The following is a 19,601-nucleotide window of genomic DNA, read 5'->3' as shown; positions in this document are numbered from 1 at the left end:
GGATTCCTGTGTGTTCCATAACTGTATTTATTTATTCGGGACGGTGCATGTTAATGAGCACACATCGGTCTCATGCATGTAAACACGGCACACTGGATTGTAGCCCTGGGATAATTTCCATCCATTGTCTCACACTCTCAGGCGCACCCTCATTCATCCTGGTCTATTGTGCATGTTTTTTGGGGTGGGGGTAACTGGAGTACCCGAAAGAAACCTGCGCAGACTAGGGGAGAACATGCAAACTCCACACAGAAAGGCCTGGTCTGGGAATTGAACTTGGGACGTTCTTGCTGTGAAGCATGAGCCTTAACCGCTGCGCCACCATAACAGAGCTTTTAATCCATGTTTCATGCACAATAACTACTCGGCTAAAGCTAGTTAAAAAGGCAACTGCTCATCTTTTTTAGTATCATAAAGCATGAGCACGTTGGGCTGATTTTATATCCCCTGCACTGACTTTATGTCCACTTGTGTTGATTTTAAGATTGTTCTTAGATGCCCTCGTGTCCTCGCTCCACAGTATCGGTCTGACCTGCTGCAGCCCTTCACTCCTGCTCCCTCAGGTCAGCAGATCACAATTTCCTTGAGATGCCAAAAACTAAATGGAAACTGAAAAGGGACCGCTCTTTCTTTCTTGCTGTGAACCAAAACTCCAAACTGTGAAACACGGTGTTTCTACGATACAGTTTTGTAGATTTTAGTCATTCCCAACTGAGCCCTTGGTCACTGTCATGAACACATGGGCCATAGGCAGAATACTGTACTTCAAAAAGATTTATTCATGTTTAAACAAGTTATTTTTTCTATACACGTACAAAATACAACTTTTCTTGATAAAATGTGAGAAATGGAGGAATGTATTTTCACTTATAACTTACAATACAAAAGCTTTGGTATTTACAGTGATTTCATTCTTTTGTAACAGATAAGGCAACATTGGTCTTAGTCAGTTTGTACCGGTCTCCCTGCTAACAGCTCTAGAAAAAACTAAAATAAGATAACAACAAAATGTCCTTGAAATTAAATTAGACTTATTATATTTAACAAACAGAAATCCATCAGGAAAACAATGTGTAGAGTAGATCACACTGGTCTTGTTTCGTTTAAAACCTACAAAAGGCCTCATATTTGCACCTTATACTAGTCGGCCAACACATCGCTTTTTAGACTATGGTGGAAAATATCAAATAAATGAAAACACATGTCACGAATGTGATTCGCTCAACTCTTCCACCACCTCGTCATCATCATCATCATCATTCTTCATGTTCATCTTCTGCTCAGAGTGATCCAGGATCACACCCATCTCTCTTTGCAGGGCCTCAAGACTGGCCGGGCTGATGTAGAACCTTAGATTTTGGGATGGCAGTAGCTTTTGTAGTTCTTCCAACCTGCGGTAGGCCTGCAACAATAAATATGACAATGAAGAAAACAACAAAGCAACTTCAATGAATTACTCATCAGAAACATACCACTTGGTATTGGCCCTGCTGACAGTAGTGATCCACCAGGAAGCCAAAAGCATCTCCGACTCTCACAGCCGGGTCTAAGTCAGGCTCCTCTAACAAGGCCTCACACACACGCACAGCCTCTTCAGTGTTGTCTGCATATGACCTGTATATATACAGCCAATAATAGATTCATACTTTCTAAAGAAATAACCAGACATAGTGTGGTTTTGTTTTTTGTTTTTTTTACCTGCGCACATGGACAAACTTCTTTATTAAAGCAATCTTATGCTGCATGTCTGTCAGTTTTGCTTGCTGTTTCCCAGAAGTGTCCTTAGCTTTAGAAAGGCACTTATAAGCTTCAGTCAAAGCATCCAGAGCTTTTTCATAATTCTGGTAATCGTCTATCTCCACCTAAGCAAAAGAAAAGAGAATTTTTAAGTATTTATGTGTCAAATCGAGTGCACTGTGCATTAAAGGGGTTACCTGGGCACAGGCCTCATAGAAGCCAGCTAGTAGCTCTGGTGCTCTGCCTTTAGTGTAGAAACCAATTATAGTTTTGAGAATCTCTGGGTCTGTCCGCCAGTCCAGAGACTGGAGATAGTTTGCAGCCAAAATAAAAAGTTCTTTCTGACGAGAAACATTGGCAAAAAATACAATTTTCTCTGTGTCCCCTGATTTAAGAAGAGCCCTCATCGCCTGTATCCAAACAAAACATCATTGTTATTTTAAATAATCAGTCTGTGAGTGCAGTTGTACATAAAAAAGCATTACCTTAAGTTTGTTGCCTGCTTGTGTATACTTTTTAGCAGCTAAGTGGTAGTTGCCCTGACGCATGCAACAGTCTGCTATCCTTTCCAGCAGCTCCTTCCGATTCTCCTCAGACATGTCTTTTAACTCAGACACAGTCATTCTCTCTGCCAGTTCCTCTGTGACGGCCAGGTTGTGGTTCACACACAGCTCTAGTGCCTGGTGATACTGTATACATCATTGGTCAATGATTACTACCTGTACTGTAAATTATACTACCAACATGCCCACCACTACCTTCTTGGCTGCTACCAGCAGCTCCACAGCCTTTTCAAACTGGGAATGTGTGATGAAGAAGTCAGAGCAGCGGGCCAGGAGAGAGGGATCTGAGGCCTCATTTAGATCTTCTGCAATGAGCTGCAGTGCAGAGAACTGCTCAGTGGCAAAGGCCAGCTCCAGTGCTTTGGACACATAGCCAGCCTACAAAGAACATAAAGCACAGTGAGCTGGGGAGAAAATGTAGTTAAACAGTGCCTCCTTGTGGACCAAGAAAAAACAACGCAGACCTTATGATACAGAGCCACAGCTCGATCCATATTGGTGCCTCTCTCCTCATAATAACAGGCAGCCTCCATCATATCCTCTGGGTTACTGAGGAGAGCCAGGTTCATCAGCTGGTCATCCAAACCGTTCTCCTGCTCAAGTATAATAGTAAGATTTTTAATTTTAAGTTCATTACAATTTAAAAGAAGACGTTTTGGAATGAACGGTACCTTGCAAAGCCGTATGGCATTGTTGTACGCCTGAGCCCGTGTGTAGAAGTGAACAGCCTGTTTAATATCATCATGTCCCTCATAGTGCCTGGCCAGGTGGTACGAAGCTGCCCTGTCGCCCGTGTCATTGGCAATCTCAGACGCCTGATAAGTCACAGTAATGTATTGGTCATTGCATTGTTAGATAATAAAAGTACAGTGCTGTTACCTTCTGAATGTTTCCCGTGTAGCAGAAGACTCGAACAAGGGAGAGGTAGTCCTGCGCTAGTTCATAGTACTGTAGAGCTGCGTCCATGTCTGACTGGCTCTCCAGATACTGAGCCCACCATTTATAGATGTCCCTGAAATTAATCCGCTTTTAATCACACATCGGTCCAATACACTGTCGAGAAGTGAAGATTTCAAAATATTCTATTACATGGACACAAAAGTAAAAGAAATATATTTATCAAGGGCGCTAAAAATAATAAGATCATGATATTATTAGGTGAACAAGAGGGTCCCGCAATCAGATGAAAGAGGCAAAATAAGTAGAAGTCAAGGGCTCAGACTGTTCACTGTTCAAAGATACTACATTGACTTTTTTCTCAGTGTTTGTCCAGTGCTACCAGACTAGGTGATGGTTTGTAGGGAGAAGAAAAGGCCCATTGGACTTGAAAACTTGAAACTTACTTGTCTCTCATTTTGTTAACATAGATTTCTAGAGACGGCGTATCATCTTGAAGCATTCTTGGCACTTCGACTCTGTGACTGTCTGATTTCTCAAAGCTGTGAAGAATGACATTACCACAAACGTTATACGGGGATCATTTGCCGTTCAAGCAGCATTTTGTGACTCACAAAGCGACTGCCTGGGCTTTACTCCCTTCACTCTCCAGGTATTTGGCATAGTTATAGTAGGTGGTGCGCAGGTGGATGCGATCACGTGTGTCTGCTGTTTCTAAAGCTTTCAGCCACTGTCCTGAAGCTTGGTAGAAGTTGTTGAGCAGGTCATAGCGCTGGCAGGACTTGTACAGCTTCTCAGCGTCTTCCTGTAAGGGGACAGGAAAAGATGAGGGGGAAAGATAATTGTTATTGGTCCGGGAAGTCCCCTGGTATGGCGGAATGCAAGAGGACATGCTTTTTTTAGCTGTACTACATAGGAATTAAATGATCTTAAATAAATGGAGGTGTTTGGACGTTTCTTACCAACATGCCGAGTTGAATGGCTAACATTGCAACTTTGGCTTCGGGTTCTGGCTCAAGCTCAGCCTCCTTCAGTGCTTTTGCGGCTCTGGGATTTCCCATATTCCCGAGGCAAACTCGTGCGACATCCAGGCGGCGAGTTTTTACACACATTCGAGCCATATTTTCCCATACCGCTGTACTGAAGGGGAAAGAGAAAGGGGGACACATGTTTGACTTTGTTTTGTTTTATCAACAGGAACAATTAAATTCCCCACAGATGTCATTAGGTTGGAGTGATCAAACTGGATAGAGAACAACTGGATGTGTGACTCAATGTTCTCTCTTTGCTGACGTAAATCGGCCTCATTGACTTGATTTGGAAATGTAAGATTCCTGAGCCATCTGGTCTGAATTTGTGCCCCCTCCTCCTCACTTTAGCTGATACAGATGCGGGTGTTTATTAAAGTCAGGCAACAGGAAATAGCCCAAATCTTTAGGGGCCGAGAGAGAGGGAGATAAAGGCGAAGTCAAATGAAAAGCACAAGCCAGTTAAAAATACTCAAACCCCTCAACAATTTCCATATTTGGACACAGAAAACTTTAAAGTTAGATAGTTTGTGCTGGAAAGAAGAGCCTGTCGAACAAAGCGGCAAGATCTAGCGCGCCACAAAAGGAAAGACAAGAGAAGGAACAGGTCTACATTTGGCCTCTCTTCCCATCCTCTTTCCTCTCAGGAAACACATCCTGTAGCAGAGCGAACTGAGGCTGCAATATGTTTGTTGTACACGAGAGAGAGGACTCCAGCAAACGCCCCCTGGGCTCCAGACAAAAGAATACACAACCGTGACGTCTGAGAGGGGTCTTTGGACATTCTCACAGACACGCGAACACGCTGACACATACACATACGTTTTAAAGTCACCAAGAAGTTTGGCTGCACGCTGATGACTGGCACTGTGATGGAATGCAAGTCCTGCATATTTCAAGGATTTACAGACAGAGCGGGCTGAATCTGAAGGAGGACAGCAGCATGTTTTGTTCCAGGCAGCAGGGGATCCTTCAGCTATGAGACAAGCCTAGAAGCATTCACTCCTGGCACCACTTTTTATTTGTTGTTTTACAGCTGTTCTCTGGAGCAACTGGAAGAAGACGTCATAAAGATCACTACTTGAAAAGGCAGAAAATGCAGACCACATCAGCACTGCTCTGACTTCAACGGATTGACTGAGGATCAAAGAGCACCATCAAGCACCAAGACCTGAAGCTGCAGCAAACCCGAGCCACTGGAATGGACCAGGCTGACTGTTGGATAAACCCCTGTGTGCCGGCTGCACTGTCTGAAGAAGAGGGATAAGGACATGCCAGTACCTCCTCCTCAATGATCATGGATGGAGATGTTCTTTAGCTAAACTTCAAGACAACACGATCCCTTCCATCTGTGTGTGAGCAGAGCGTCAAAGCCACTGGAGCTGGAGGAGAGTGCAGTGGAAGGGGGCCAAGAGGCCTCAGAAGAGACCCCTGAAGAGCTGCTGTCTGAGGCGGGACAAGAGCGAGCGGTGGCAGGTGCCCGGCGTCCCATGGCAGTGCAGAGGCTGGTGGCAGCCGCGGTGGCAGTGGCCCTGCTCTCCTTGGTCCTGAACAATGTGGCTGCCTTCACGCCCAGCTGGGTGCTGCAGGCCCTGGAGGACGGCCGCAAGAGGAGCGTGGGACTGTGGAAGATGTGTCCCGCAGGAGGGGAGAGGGACAGAGAGGAACTCCAAGAGGGACGGAAAGAGCATGGAGCCCACAGACAGTGTGATGGGCTGGGATGGGGCTCGGACTTTGCTGGCTACCAAGAATCCCGCAGTACTGTCCGATGTAAGTTTTAGCAAATTTAAATAAATACAAATGGCTGCATATGCAATTACCTCCTTTAAAATTAAATCTAAAAATAACAAACAGTTTGACAGTGTTGGCAGTGTTGCATTTTGATGTGTGCTTTCACTAAGGTCTAAATTGTAATAAGATGTGTTGCAAAGGCTTGGTCCTAACGCTGCCTCTGTCGTTGGTCTGCAGTGCAGTTTGACATGATGCGAGCCTGTAACCTCATCGCCACCATGGCTCTGACGGCTGGTCAGCTGATCTTCCTCCTCGGCCTGATGGAGCTGCCCTTCGTCACACAGGAGTCACAGTGGTGGGAGGAGGCCATCGCTGCACTCTTCCAACTAGCAAGTGAGTTTTATCTTCTGATTTCATTCTGCGCCGTCACAGGCACTCATTTGAAGTTCAGAATGTCAACAATACTGAGATTTGTGTTCAAAGGCAAATGTGGAAATACAACACAAGTATTTCCTCCAGCGTCAGGTCAGAGGGGCCGTCTCAGTGACTTTATAGGAAACATGTTTAGCTCTACTTTGGATCTTTGCCACTGGTATCTGTGTGGCACAATATTGAGAGGTCTACACCAGGTCTAAATTTAGTCCAAATTCATGGGCCAGTGCTGCAGTGAGCCACAGTGCGACTGTCGGGCGCCAGGATATCCCTGCTCAGGACAAGGAAATGTCTGTGACTACCTGTTATGCAAAGGGCCAGGCAGAAGAAGGAAAAGAAGGGGAGGGGGTTCAGACGGGAAAGACAGTTTCTGCAGGGACTGTGTGTTTGTGTGCGCTGCCATATTTGTGTATCAGTGTGTCACTGTGGTACACACGCATGAGGGTGGGAAAGCCTCCGCTCTGATAAGCTGGCCCAGCTTTTATGTCTGTGTTTACAAAATGTCCGCCATCAGCCGCAAGTAAAGAATCTCTTCTTTATCAGACAGTCTTCACCTCGCAGTGCAGCTTTTATCTCGGGAACTCAGTTTGAGCAGTGTTTCCAATATGAGTCAACACACCCAACCCAATGTCAGGAACAAGAAGCCAACAGAGGTTCATTACAGACACCCATCTAATTAAGACTGTGTATCCTAACAACTATATCAAGTCACTGTTGCTAGAACACACCAGACATTTAGTTTCAACATTGTGGACTTGATTGTAATACCTTGATAAGATGAGCATTTTGTCGGCAGCTTATGATAAGAAACTTTAATGGGCACACTCTTCTGCTGAATAATGACGAAGGAGTTAAAACCACTTAATCAGTTAACTGTAAACGAATCCTAACAACCAGAAGAACATTAGATACAAGTAAAACATCATGTTTTCACATCGGAGGTCTTTGCTTCCTCATGAATTCTCCAATGGGCTTTATCTTTATGAATGATTTAAGATAATATCTCCCCTTCCCAGGAATGTTCTCATTCATTAAGCCAAAATGGTTCTACTTTAACAATCAAACTCTGAACTGCACCAACGTGTGCACTCGGAAAAGACAATAAACACAAGTAAAAGTGTAGGCCACACAGGTTTTTAAGGGGGAAAAAAACATGAGACTTTTCAGAATGTTTCATAAATTTATGTCCAGTTATAGATTAACCCCATGCTCAGGGTGTGGAGAAAAGGGAAGGAAGGAAGGATGGAAAGAGGAAGAAGAGGAAGGAACCTTGGGAGATAAGTGTGTGCCAAATAGAAATGTTCACACAGCACGCCCGGCCGGCTCACTGTTGGAAAGGAGATTATTCATATTCTTGGATAAGGAGCCAAGGAGATTAAACATGAACTGCACTCAGAGCAGAGTCGACATGCAATGATACACATCCTCCGGTAGAACAATGACAGCCATCAGACTGTAAAGGTAGACAAACAAATATAACCGACCTCCAGAAAGGCTCCAGGAAACAGACTGATTCATATCCTAGTGCATCACATCTCCATTTCCACTCATTAATTCACTCTAAATTTATACCTCCCTGGAATCAGGATGACTTGTTTTACTAATGACCAAGAAAAACTGACTCACTGAGTTGCCTTGTGTACCAAATGCACGGCATAAATAAACTTGCCTTCCCTTGAAACTGATATTGAAATGTTAATACTTGATAATACATGGGCGCAGTAAAAAGAGTCAGCATGTAGTGAAGCATTCAACACTGGCACGCACAGTGTTCCTCACTGCGTGAATCAAAGAAATCCGGAAAGAAAGCATCAGAAAGGAGCTTTCTAAATTTGACTTTTACTTTGTAGATCTATACAGCCCTTTTCTGGAAGGAAACATGTAACAAAGGCCCCACGCGCTCCCGCTAAATAAAGAATCTAAAGAGCTTTGAACTCTCTGTTTTACAGGTTTGGTGCTTGTGATTGGACTGGTCACCTTCTACAGGATTGGCCCGTACACGCACCTGTCCTACTCCTGCTACCTGGACATAGCTGCATGTCTGCTGGCCACACTGGCTGCAGCCATGCTCATATGGAACATTTTACATCGCCGTGACGACTGTCCCAGTGTCATCATCATCAGCCGCTCGCTCACATCTCCTTTCCATCCGCGTCTGGACAATGACTATGTGGAGTCTCCATGTTAGCGCGGACTAGCTAAACATTTACTGCAGTTCATATGGACGCAGCCAGGGTGACAACAATCTACATATATCACAGCTATTCAATGGACATAGGATTATATTCCTGCTCAGGCACAAAGTAGAGTAAAACGCACGCATAAACAACATATTTATATAAGTTTAGAAACATCTGCCTGTCTGATAACTATAAGACATTATGTCATTTGGACTGCACATTCCCAGTTTTAACTTGCCTGGAGAAGATCAAGCTGGACCTTGACATTGCTGAAACCAAATCTTTTCAATAAAATGGCCACTTATGCATTTCATTTTAGTATGAGTTTTTATAGATACTCAATTAATAGATTGGGTCAAATACCACATTACCTCACAATGGATAATCATAAAAAGCCATTTATACTAGGAAAAATACTAAAAAAGAATCTACTAAATATGTAAAAGATGTGTTATATATTTTATAGACATGTTTCATTTGACCACATTCAGAAAGGACAACTATTTGTTTAATGGACAATATATTGTATTATATACATTATAGATGAACTTAAGTAATTTAATTTTCCTTTCATAAAGTATAAAATTAACTCTGTTGGTGGTACATGCTGTGAAATTAAGTTAATATAAATGTGTGAAAATGTGTTTTTATTGAGAATGTTGTATGCTCTATTGAAGTATCCAGGCTAAATGTGGATCTTTCACATTACCCAGACAAAATTACACAAAGGAACGGCGATGCTTGGATCATAAAGGAAGTATTGAAATTCTGAATGTGTCTCTGTTCTTTGACAATGAAGTGACAGTGGCTCTATCAAAAAGCACTCGCCTTGAGACCAAAAGGTAACCACCCTGGGACTTGAAAACTCAAAATTAGACTAAAGAAATGGTGACATGGAATGACTTCAACACTGACGCTTAGACGGCCACATGACAGAGACACCTCCCTAAAGACACAGGATCAGGAAGCAGTCATTGCTGTGGGCACAATGCTGGTGACTTATGAAAAGCACCAGCATCAAAAATAGCCATGAATGAGTTCTTCAGTAAAGCTGTCATCAGACCATTAAACACACAGGAAAATATCCGGCCGGTGGGATGTGGCACTTTCCTATTTGTTTGTGTTATTGTTTCTCGTATGTGTAATGTCAAGGCTCAAAGTAAATCAGTTCAGGAATGTGAAGAGTACTTTATGTACTGTGGAAATTGGTGCATCCACATTTGAACACACACACAAACCAATCTAATAACACGCTACTTTACTGTAAACACGCACAATCATTAATCTTGTGATTCTTTTTGTATTGGTTTGAGGATTGGGTTTTTTTTTCATAAACTTACTTTATTAGAATCAAGAAAGAAATCATGCCTCACTGTTCACTCCAACCATAACATTTAAAGACATTAAAATGGAAAAAGATCCAACTGTGGATCTGCAAACCTTTAAGTCTATAGACTCCAACTCAACTCCCAACCTTATAATACGTGATGAGTGTTTACCTCTTGATTAGTTTGATGGACTTGAAGGCCTCATCCATGTCACCAATGGTCAGGTAAAAGCTAAAATTCAGCATTGCATCGCGGGTGGTCTTCTCACAGTTCTCCAACCCCACAAAGTCTCTAAGTGCTCGCCGAGACACTATCTTTGGTGCGGATGGGCCTTTGGAAGGCTGAAGTTCTGTAGCTGCTGCTTCAGGCTGACATGATGGATCCTGCTCCCCAGGCTGAAAACAGTTCAGATTATGACACACACAAAAAAAACTGTTATCCACCAGAACAAGTGAAATAGATGACAGATACATTGCAAGACTAAAATTAAAAATTGACACAAAAAAAAGAAAAACACTGCCCCTCTTGGAGATTTCATTGACTTGCTTGACAGAATCTTTTAGCGGTCCTCACCTTGCATATGAAATAACAGTATGGCACATCCATAGCGAGGAGAGACTGGAAGCCAGACGGTTTAAGGTAGCAGTCATGTAAAAGAAGCCCATGTTCCTGAGTGCAAAACAGCGTCACCACAGTCACATCAACCTGAAACACAAGCACCTCCATTGATTTCAGGACACATTTGCACAGAGCTATTGTAATGTCGACCTTCCCTACCGCATCCATAGGAGCGTAGGATGAACTTTCAGAAGCGACTGGCACAGTCTCACAGACAAACAGGCGAGGTTCACTCTCATCCCAGAAGTGAGAAATGGGACAGCGGCCACTGAGCTCTGTTCCTTCAAACTGCTGCCTAACATGCAAAGGTACAATAAGAAAAAACATTCAAACTGTAAAAACAATCCAAAACCTGATCACCTTTCACTCTCTTCTGATGGCATGAAACCACTGGAAGGTCTTCCACTAAAGAAGTCAAAGTGTGTAATGGTGTCCATCTCAACATCATAAAAGTACACTTTATGGTCTGGCTTCCCATTCACCTTGACAGAAAAAGTAGCTCACAGTCTGTGGTTCACGACAATTCAGGAGCAGGCAATTATTTATAAGTACCCGTGTAATGAGGATGCTGACTTGACTGCCATTCGCATTACACTTCACAGAACTCAAGGCCCCCAGATTGGGAATCAACTCTGCCAGGTTCTTAGCACTAGAGTGAGCTTTGGCATCTCTACAAAAACACAAACACAGTACATTTGTTACAGGTTTTATACCATTACAGGTTTAAATGGCATACTCCATGCAATGCAGACAATTACCTTCGGGATAGATCAAATACTCTTATGTGTGCCGTGTCTGTGCCCACCACCAAATAGGATTGGCACACATTGAGCAGAGTGGGATTTCCTTCTGCCTTTGAAAATGTAAGTAATTGCTTCACCGTGCCCTAAGTAGAAAGAGAAGTAAAGTTTAGCAAACAACGTGTGGGGTTATTTTTTCAGTAATTCATACTGACCTGTGGAGTACGAATCTGGACTCTATTTGGCTCTACAGTGTAAAGATTCTCTTCATGAACTGCTACCACATGAGAGTCACAAGAAAATGACCCTACAATTGAATAAAATACATACTAATTAATTGATATTTAAGATGAAGATGAAATACAAATCTGCTGAATTTTGTACCCGAATTACGCAAGACTGTTCCTGAAATTTCATACACAGTGATCTGCTTGCCATTCCAGACGATTATTGAATCCTGTTGTAGTGGATAAAATGATTTTATTTATGAAACAACAAATGCTATCCCATAAGATTTACCTTTGTACCACAGATGCCCCTGATGTGCAGGTCAGACTGCAGAGCCAGGTGCACCTCAGGGTTGAACTGGGTGATTCTGAGCTGAGCTGGTGAAAGCTGCACTGCTGCCACCTGCTGGCTGAAGTGGGCTGACATCACATGCTCAGACAGGATCAGGACAGTGTGGTGATTGTTGGCAGCTAAAAGGTTTAGGCTGGAACTCCACTGGGAAAAGAGTACACTTATAAATGAAAACACTGCACACAATCAACAATAAAACTATGTAACTAAGAAATTACCTCAAGCTGCGTGACACTGCCCTGTACTTGAGTAGGAGTTTGCAATTTCCATTGGATTGTATTGTCTTTCTTTTTGCCTGATTGCACCGCCATTCTCCACATTGCTATGTGACCACAGTTTGTCCCTGCAGCCAATATTCCTGCAAAATTCATTAATAAAAAAGCAGTTCATATTAAGGCATGGATATCATCACATTAAACAAAATGTCAAATCAATAAAATTGTACCTTTTTCGGCACAATAAGCGACACAGTTGACTGACTCATCTTTCTCAAACTCTACATTCTCATCAAGGCACAACACATAGTTGTCTTCTCGTTCAAGATCCCACAGTCTGTCAGTACAGTATTCAAGATCATTTCAATAACAAGTTTATAAATGGATTTAAAGAGGAATGTCTATGCTGACCTAATCATGTTGTCTCCATTTGATGTTGTAATGAGAAGGCCATTGTCAGTCCAAGTAACGTAGCTAATGAGCCTCGACTTACTACTCAATTTGACCTATTATGAAAGAACAATGTCAACATAGTAATATTAAATTAATCAATTATGACAGACAAAAATATTGTCTTGAACCTTCATGAGTTCCTGGGTTCTTCCAGGCGGTCCTAAAGAGTATTGCGAGAGAACCATGGTTTCTGTGACCACAGCGAGGACGTCTCTTTTGTCAAAGTAGTACAGGTGTTTGATGGCTCCCTCCACACTCAGAAGTTCACTGGATTTACCATGCTCATCCACTAAATAGACAGTACCTGTACACATAAAACAATAAAGCAAATGTAAAATATTAAGGTTGTGACATGCCTCAAAATTTTACTCTTGAATTTGATCCAATTCAGGGCAGAATTATAAAGAATTACACAAACCGTGTGTGGTGCTTATGTAAAAAGTAAGCTCTTCCTGAGGGCCTATCTTGAGAGGTGCTTTATTCCAACCAAACTTGTCCAAGGCACTTTCATCTCCACTTACAGATGCTCGGGCAAGCTTTGCCACATCACTTGACCCAGAGTCGCACAGTTAGTTTTACAACAAAATATTACATTATACATAACATGTTCATAACTTCAGCTGAAACTTACTCGCCGGGTGTTGCTGGTTTAAATATGCAGCATGTTAATGTTTTTTTATATTCATGCTTCACTAGATGATTTCCTTGTAGTCTCCCCTTCGCATCAATGTTCCACACAGCAAGAACGCCATTCTTAAAGAGCATGAATTAGTTGTACAGTGTGTAAATAGAGGCTCTGTGTACCACAACCAGTGAGATTCATATCAAGCTCTTACCTGATCCCCTGTCACTAAGCGGCTTCCAAAACCACTCCATTGGAGCAGAGTGCAGGAGACAGAGTGTGTGCTGGGCAGGATTGCTTGGTCACCAGAGGGGTATGACAGCAAAAGTACTTCTCCATTCTCCCAGCCAACAGCAAGCACTGGCTTTATAGGATGCCAATGCAGTACAATGGGATGGGATGGCCTGTCTACATGACACCGGTCAACAAAGTCACCCTGAGAAGAAAAGTAGACACAATAAAACAACAGTTGTTCAACAGTAGCAAATAAAAGAGGCGTGTGTACCTTTTGATTGTAAACGTCTACAGTGCCTCCAGACGTGGGGCTACTCGATGCCACAGCCAGAACGGGTGCAATGGGGTGCCAGGCTAGCTGTGAAGGGGCACCGCTGCTCTCAGGGGCATCAATAGGGTGGTCAAAATATACAGCCATGTCCCCAATGGCATGAAGAAACCACCAACTGGAAATGTAAAAGTCTGTGTTTTAAATTATAAGGGTTAAGAGGAGTGTATTATTCTTATGGCAAGTCACAGTCACAAATATAAAAATCATACATGTTAATGAAAGATGCATGAATACTTTTATCCGACGTCGTACATCAATAGTTGCGTTTCTATATGACAGAGTTTTGAATAGAAAAAGGCTCACCGCAGTTTGCTGTTATGTGATGCTGTTGAAAATCAGTTTAAAGGTTGACATACAGGCTAGCTAGACCGTTAGCTGGACCGTTAGCTTGCCCTGTTCGCTAAATGAGTAAGTATTTTTCACATAAAATAAAGTGTGTAATTTTGCTCACGCAGTATTCTGTTTTGATTTCGCGCATTGAAATTTAACATTATTAGGTTTATCAGTCGATTTATCAAAACACAAACCTCAGCCTTGTGCTAGCTGTCTGTGAGCAGCAGAGCGTCGTTCCTTGTTGCCCCTGACAACATTGACTGCTGGGCGGGGCTACGGAAATAAACGAGAGATTCCGAGTAGGTTCCGAGTCCACGATCGCATTGGATAGCGCTTCAGTTTTTTAAATTGACTTAATTTCAGCTCAACCAAAACAAACAAACCCAACAAAACACACGGTTGTTCAGATAATAAAATACACTGTGTGACAACAACTGTAAGGTTTTTGTTGAATCGTTGTACAAGGATTCTGCCAGCACTAATATAATCAAACAATGTGCGTCATACAAAAAAAAACTTTTGTTTTATTTACAATTGAATATACAGACAATGTCAGGTGTATATTTCAGTCAGCCCAAACTACAATAGTTTTCATTGCAGTAGCCTGGCCAGCCAGAGTACACGGTTTTCCTATTATTTACAAAGACATCTTTTGAACAGAAACAAAAAGCAGGAGTGGCTGGCTGGCCAAACTACATTGAAGAGAAACAAACCAATCAAAAGAGTTTTTTTCAGTTATTTGGTGTGGAGTTGACTCCATTATGACTCCAGGCTCAGAGCTTGTGGATCCTGCAGCTGTTTCTTAAGGCCTTTATCTAGAAGAACCAAACTCTGTACAGCCAAGTTACGGCAATCAGAATCGACATCCCCTTCAGCCACATCTGGGGGAAAAAAAACAACAATTATTTATATATTATTTCCCTACAAACTTGTGATATCAAGTGGTCCTTTGTACATTTCCCCTAAAAGTTTACCTGCTAACCAAGCTCTAGTCTCAAAAAGCTGTTCACCAAGATCCAACAACAGGTTTTGACTGGGCATGCTCAAAAACACAGAGCACACTGCAAAGAGAACGCCTCGTCTCACTGAACTGTAACAGACGATACAGATTACACAAACAGATTTCATCAAAGTTTTCTCTTGTCTAAAATACTCACTGCTCTGCGTGATAACGAACTGTCCACACAAAGTCCATCAGTGCACATCCCATCTGTGCTGCTATCTGTGGTTTTGTTAATGCAATAATTATAAAAGGATTTACATCAATAAGTTAGTAATAATTAGATCTCACTTACTGGAGCATTAAGTGCGAGGTGCATGAAAAGACCTAATGTGTGGATCAACCTGCCCAGCACAAGGTGATCACTGCTCAGAAGATCAAAAGTCACTTTAGGTCTGTAAAAAAAAAAAAAGAAGTAGCCAATAAGTGCTTTCGGTTTCGAAGATGAACAATATTAAAAATGTAAAATGTAGAACCAACTCGTCATAATTCCTAAGTAGAGGGAAAAAGAAATGTCCGGCAACAGGGGCATAGCGGTTTGCAGTGGCTTTGGGAGGTGCTTGAGTGGATCCCTGAAAACATAAAAGAAATCATTAAAAAGATGATCTTAATTTTGACTGTAAATTAAATGTCCATATTTACCTTTTTCAGGCGCTTGGTCTTACTTTGAATGCGCTTCTCCACTACTTGCCTCCAGTGCACAGGATTGTCTCCAGGATAAGAAGTCAGATCAGAGGTGGGAGCCACAGTTATGCAGGACTCTGCTTTGCTACTGAGTGGTTTTGAAAGTTCTTGAGCAGCCAAAGCAAGGACCTGAAAGAGGAGGGCATGTTATTGTTTTTATTTATTCAACCAAATTCAACAATATTTACCTCTAGAATATCAAGGCGCTGGCGAAGGCTGTAGTTCAAAGAATAAAACTCTGTAGTCAAATACTGCGTCACCTGTTAGAGGAGATTATTCCGTGTGAAAATTATGCAAATGAAGAAAACATCTTTTAACACATGGCAGTAAAATAAATTCCATACCGGTACACAGTCAGTAACAGTGAGTGCCACCATGGCTGCCTGGCGGAGGGCGAGGAAGTTCTCAATGTTGTATTTGTTTTCAATGTGAAGCAGCACTTTGGTCATTTGCACACTGATCTGAAATGGCAGAAGTTTTTAAATAGAATGAGCTGTAACAAAAATAACCCAGGTGCTGACGTCAAACAGTCACTGATTTAATATTATACCTCCTTAGTTGCAAAAGGATTCTTTCGTACCAAACCCTCCGCCACATTCAAACCGAGCTCCATGCGCACAGCGTCATCGGAGGAAGTAAAAACTAATAACATAACAGGTCACAAGGTGAGTTGGACAAAACATTATGATACTGTAAATTTAGCCACCTCTATAAGGACTTACTTTCTAGACAGTCTCGTAAGTAGCGAGGCGGGGACGACTGGCTCGACTTTTGATCGCAAGACATATCATAAGGAGTGAGCTCATCGTCACTGCAGAATTGTATTGTTTTTTTAGTGTGCGCATTTATGCAAACAGGAAGTACACCTTTAAGAAAGAGAAAGATCCAACTCACCTATCCAAGTCAGAGTCCTGATTAGCGGCCGGGGTTGGTGAGCTGGATTTATTTTGGGAAGCTGCGCACTGAGGTTTGTCTTGACACACATCAGATGAATCAACTCTGAAAAATGAAACGTTCAAATCTTTGCTCAGCACCCTCTAAAACACAGTTCAACTTGTAATCTTACTTTGCATCAAGTTCAGACTCTGGGTCCTCTTCTGTTGTAGGAGTCATCAATGATAAGAGCTCCTGTGTGTCCTCATCGGCATCATACTAAAGAAAACACAGTTGAAATCGGACATGGTGGTGACCTGCTTTTATCTCAAGTTTGCTGTACCTCAAATTTGAGTTTTGTCCCAGTGATGTCCATGCGGGAGCTCAGGCACTCGCCCACCGCCATCCCTATGTGTCTGATCTTCACCACGCTGCTGTCTAGGTGGCCCTGCATGCCTCCCAGCAGACACTGAAGCAACTCTGGCAAACAATAACATTTATGCAACATCACGTCGAATGAGTTGCATTCACAAGACAACATTTTTAAAGAGCCTACATAACAGGGAATGTTGCGTGTCCTTGTCCTGAAATGATGAACCTTTAATGATACATACCTGAACGCAACTCCTTCAGCTCAGAGTCGTTCAGCAGACCAACACTGAGCAGGAGTGCCCTGCTTATGTACATCTGCTGTTCAAGTGGTGTATGTTTTACTGCGCTTGGATTGGCCCACGCTTGACATATAGAGCGCAATACCTAGAAAAAGAAAAAAACAGCAAAACATTGTAAGAGACAAAAAGTACTTATGTTAGAGAGAAACACTTGAAGACCCACTTGTAGTAGCAGTGGTCTTCTCTCTCTGTCTGCTGCAAGGTAGCCCAAAACAACCCTCAAGACCCGAGTCTGAAAAACAAGCCATTTTTCAAAAGAGCAATAACATCATCTTGAAACGTAAAGAAAAAGGCTTGCAATCATACCTCATATTTGTATTGTAACAACAACATTTTTTGAGTCATCACAAATTGGGCCTTTTTATTTGACACAACTAGATTTCCAATGATCCTTCCCAAAGCGTCCGGTCTGTAAAAAAAAACAACAACGTGTTGAAGTTAAATACCAATCATTTAAAAACCAGAAGAGTTCAAAGTTGGAAAAAAAAAAGTCTCACCCACTGACAGCCTGCACTAGTCCAGTCAGCGCGCTTTCTAACCAGCGCTGTGGCACGTTTTCGAAAAGCTTCCGGCACACCCTCTGCCACACCATGTCAGTGCGAGTGTGTTTTGACAAACGTGGAATCAGAACTGCCATCACTAGACCTGCAATGCCGATATAGGAGATAGTTAATTAACAATATCAATTTGTTGAAGGTTTAAAAACGGGAAAAACACTTGCCAGAGTGGCCCTGGATAGAAACTTTTCCAAGAATCTGAGCTGCAAATGTCAGGGAGCAGTCTGTGCTTTCTGATAAAAACATACATAACAAACAAGATTAAGGAGTAATTCTTCAATGCTGCGTTACATAATCATTCCCTTGTGTAAAGGAAGGTATTGCTACTCTATTATACTTATTGTCGTAGCAAACATACAAACACCTTTTAGTGCCTGACAGGTCCTTTCCAGGGCTGTGAGCATCCCTCCTGCCAGACGAGGATAATAATTCTGAGGAAGAAACAATGGCTTGTTGTTGAGCTGTAACTTGTTGGCCATGAGGTCTGGAAGAGCCACTATTCGTCCAAGCAGCGTCTCTCTGAACTGTTGCGTATCAGGAGGACCAGTCCCCACACAGTAGGACCACAGTAGGTCAGTGAGCCGACCACTTTGAAGGAACCTCTCAATGATGCTCAGCAAGTGGTCCAGGCTAGAGCTAGAGCTAGAAAAGGACATCAAAGAATAGTGAGCCACACAAGGTAAGGATACTTAAAATACTTTTTTTTTTTACAAACTTACTTTATTTGCCCAATCCCATCCATAAGGACAAGTATTGCTTGCTCTGGGGGACCTTGAAGGAATAAACTGTCCCATAGCTCTGTGCGCTGGACTGCTGACAGCTTGTGAAGCCAGTCCGCTTGGATGTTACTGATGAGAAACTGGAGCGTTCTAGTGTAGTGACTTCTCCTAAACTCCTCCTGATGACCTGGGGAGTTTGTGCTGTTCAGTCGTGTGTCCAGGAGAAAGCCGAGAGCTTGAAGGGCATCAATAATGTCATTTTGGTCCGAGGATGTGCTCAATGTGCGAAAACATTGGCCCACTGACAGACGAACCTCGGAGCTTGTGGTGAGCGACTCCATCCCTAAAGCATCTGGTGGAAGAGCAACATTTATTAGATTGTAATGGACGGAAATGACCTGTTAATAATAATAATAATGTGAATGCCTCATATATACTGGTATTTGAAATGTAGATTTCAAATGCAACTTTAATGTCTTGGAAAAACCTAACGGATAATGATTTAATGCATCAGTCTTAGTTCAGTAGGTCAGGTTAAGTTACCAACATCTTTCTTTTGCACCTTCAGTATTATAGACTGTGTTCTTACCACTGCTCCTTCAAACCCGACACTGTTGCTACATCAAAGTTCACTACATATGATGAACATTTGAAAGAAATATCAAAGTATTCCTAATCCTGATAGATCCAGATACCACTGCGAAGTCTGTGCTACACCAAAATATGTCCGTAGAGGCTTCAGAGAAACTATGGTTCCGGGAAAGGGCTGCTCACTGGGCTGCATTCAAGAACGCAAATCTTTAGCTGTGAGGAACACACACACACACACATTTTCTGTAACAACACATTTATTACTGTCTCAATAGTTGTTTAACGGGGCTTATTCACTAATAATAATAGACAAATGTGTAATAGACAAAATCACGAGACCAAGATTTTTATTTATAAAATCGAAATGAATGCATGTTATAGAAGGGGTTAAAGAGTAAAGGCTTATGTCACTGTGGTCAGTAGGTCAAGGTGTCGGTGTGTTGAAGTTACAAAACTTGCAGGAGCAGCAAATGACAAAGACCTTG

The 19,601-nt window shown here is 42.3% G+C and overlaps 3 protein-coding genes across 5 annotated transcripts; 1 reads left to right on the top strand and 2 right to left on the bottom strand.

The window, feature by feature from the left end:
- Positions 1-818: 818 nt before the first annotated feature.
- On the bottom strand, positions 819-14,265 carry ift140 (intraflagellar transport 140 homolog (Chlamydomonas)). 3 transcript variants are annotated; one of them, XM_079576952.1, is made up of 30 exons: positions 14,216-14,263; positions 13,629-13,803; positions 13,338-13,559; positions 13,133-13,254; positions 12,920-13,050; positions 12,630-12,805; positions 12,460-12,554; positions 12,279-12,385; positions 12,052-12,191; positions 11,774-11,977; positions 11,639-11,711; positions 11,470-11,561; positions 11,273-11,400; positions 11,067-11,184; positions 10,875-10,996; positions 10,674-10,809; positions 10,470-10,601; positions 10,068-10,291; positions 4,160-4,337; positions 3,812-4,002; positions 3,644-3,739; positions 3,180-3,312; positions 2,972-3,115; positions 2,765-2,893; positions 2,496-2,678; positions 2,223-2,426; positions 1,935-2,147; positions 1,699-1,862; positions 1,473-1,614; positions 819-1,402 (listed from the first exon to the last, which is right to left on the bottom strand). In XM_079576952.1, the coding sequence occupies exons 2-30, from the start codon at positions 13,773-13,775 to the stop codon at positions 1,205-1,207; spliced, it is 4,344 nt and encodes a 1,447-aa protein (XP_079433078.1). In that variant the 5' UTR covers positions 13,776-13,803; positions 14,216-14,263; the 3' UTR covers positions 819-1,204. The 3 variants fall into 3 exon arrangements, with proteins under 3 accessions (XP_079433078.1, XP_079433077.1, XP_079433076.1); XM_079576951.1 differs by having other exon boundaries at positions 10,470-10,809; positions 13,629-13,819; positions 14,216-14,265; XM_079576950.1 differs by having other exon boundaries at positions 10,470-10,809.
- On the top strand, positions 4,714-9,803 carry tmem204 (transmembrane protein 204). Its single transcript, XM_079576943.1, has 3 exons — positions 4,714-5,995; positions 6,194-6,349; positions 8,338-9,803. The coding sequence occupies exons 1-3, from the start codon at positions 5,716-5,718 to the stop codon at positions 8,574-8,576; spliced, it is 675 nt and encodes a 224-aa protein (XP_079433069.1). The 5' UTR covers positions 4,714-5,715; the 3' UTR covers positions 8,577-9,803.
- Positions 14,266-14,511: 246 nt separating the features above from the next.
- telo2 (TEL2, telomere maintenance 2, homolog) lies at positions 14,512-19,248 on the bottom strand. The gene is made up of 21 exons (XM_079577550.1): positions 19,115-19,248; positions 18,526-18,868; positions 18,171-18,448; positions 17,971-18,039; positions 17,747-17,894; positions 17,556-17,658; positions 17,413-17,481; positions 17,193-17,334; positions 16,922-17,058; positions 16,772-16,857; positions 16,600-16,704; positions 16,428-16,516; positions 16,256-16,347; positions 16,050-16,166; positions 15,894-15,965; positions 15,664-15,834; positions 15,502-15,593; positions 15,317-15,416; positions 15,179-15,243; positions 14,996-15,111; positions 14,512-14,902 (listed from the first exon to the last, which is right to left on the bottom strand). Exons 2-21 carry the CDS (start codon positions 18,864-18,866, stop codon positions 14,781-14,783), a joined length of 2,514 nt encoding a protein of 837 aa, XP_079433676.1. The 5' UTR covers positions 18,867-18,868; positions 19,115-19,248; the 3' UTR covers positions 14,512-14,780.
- Positions 19,249-19,601: the final 353 nt, after the last annotated feature.

This window comes from Gobius niger, assembly GCF_951799975.1.
Source record: "Gobius niger genome assembly, chromosome: 19".
Classification (NCBI taxonomy): Eukaryota; Metazoa; Chordata; class Actinopteri; order Gobiiformes; family Gobiidae; genus Gobius; species Gobius niger.
The sequence above is the reverse complement of the archived record's forward strand: the minus strand, read 5'-3'. Positions and strand labels throughout refer to the sequence as shown.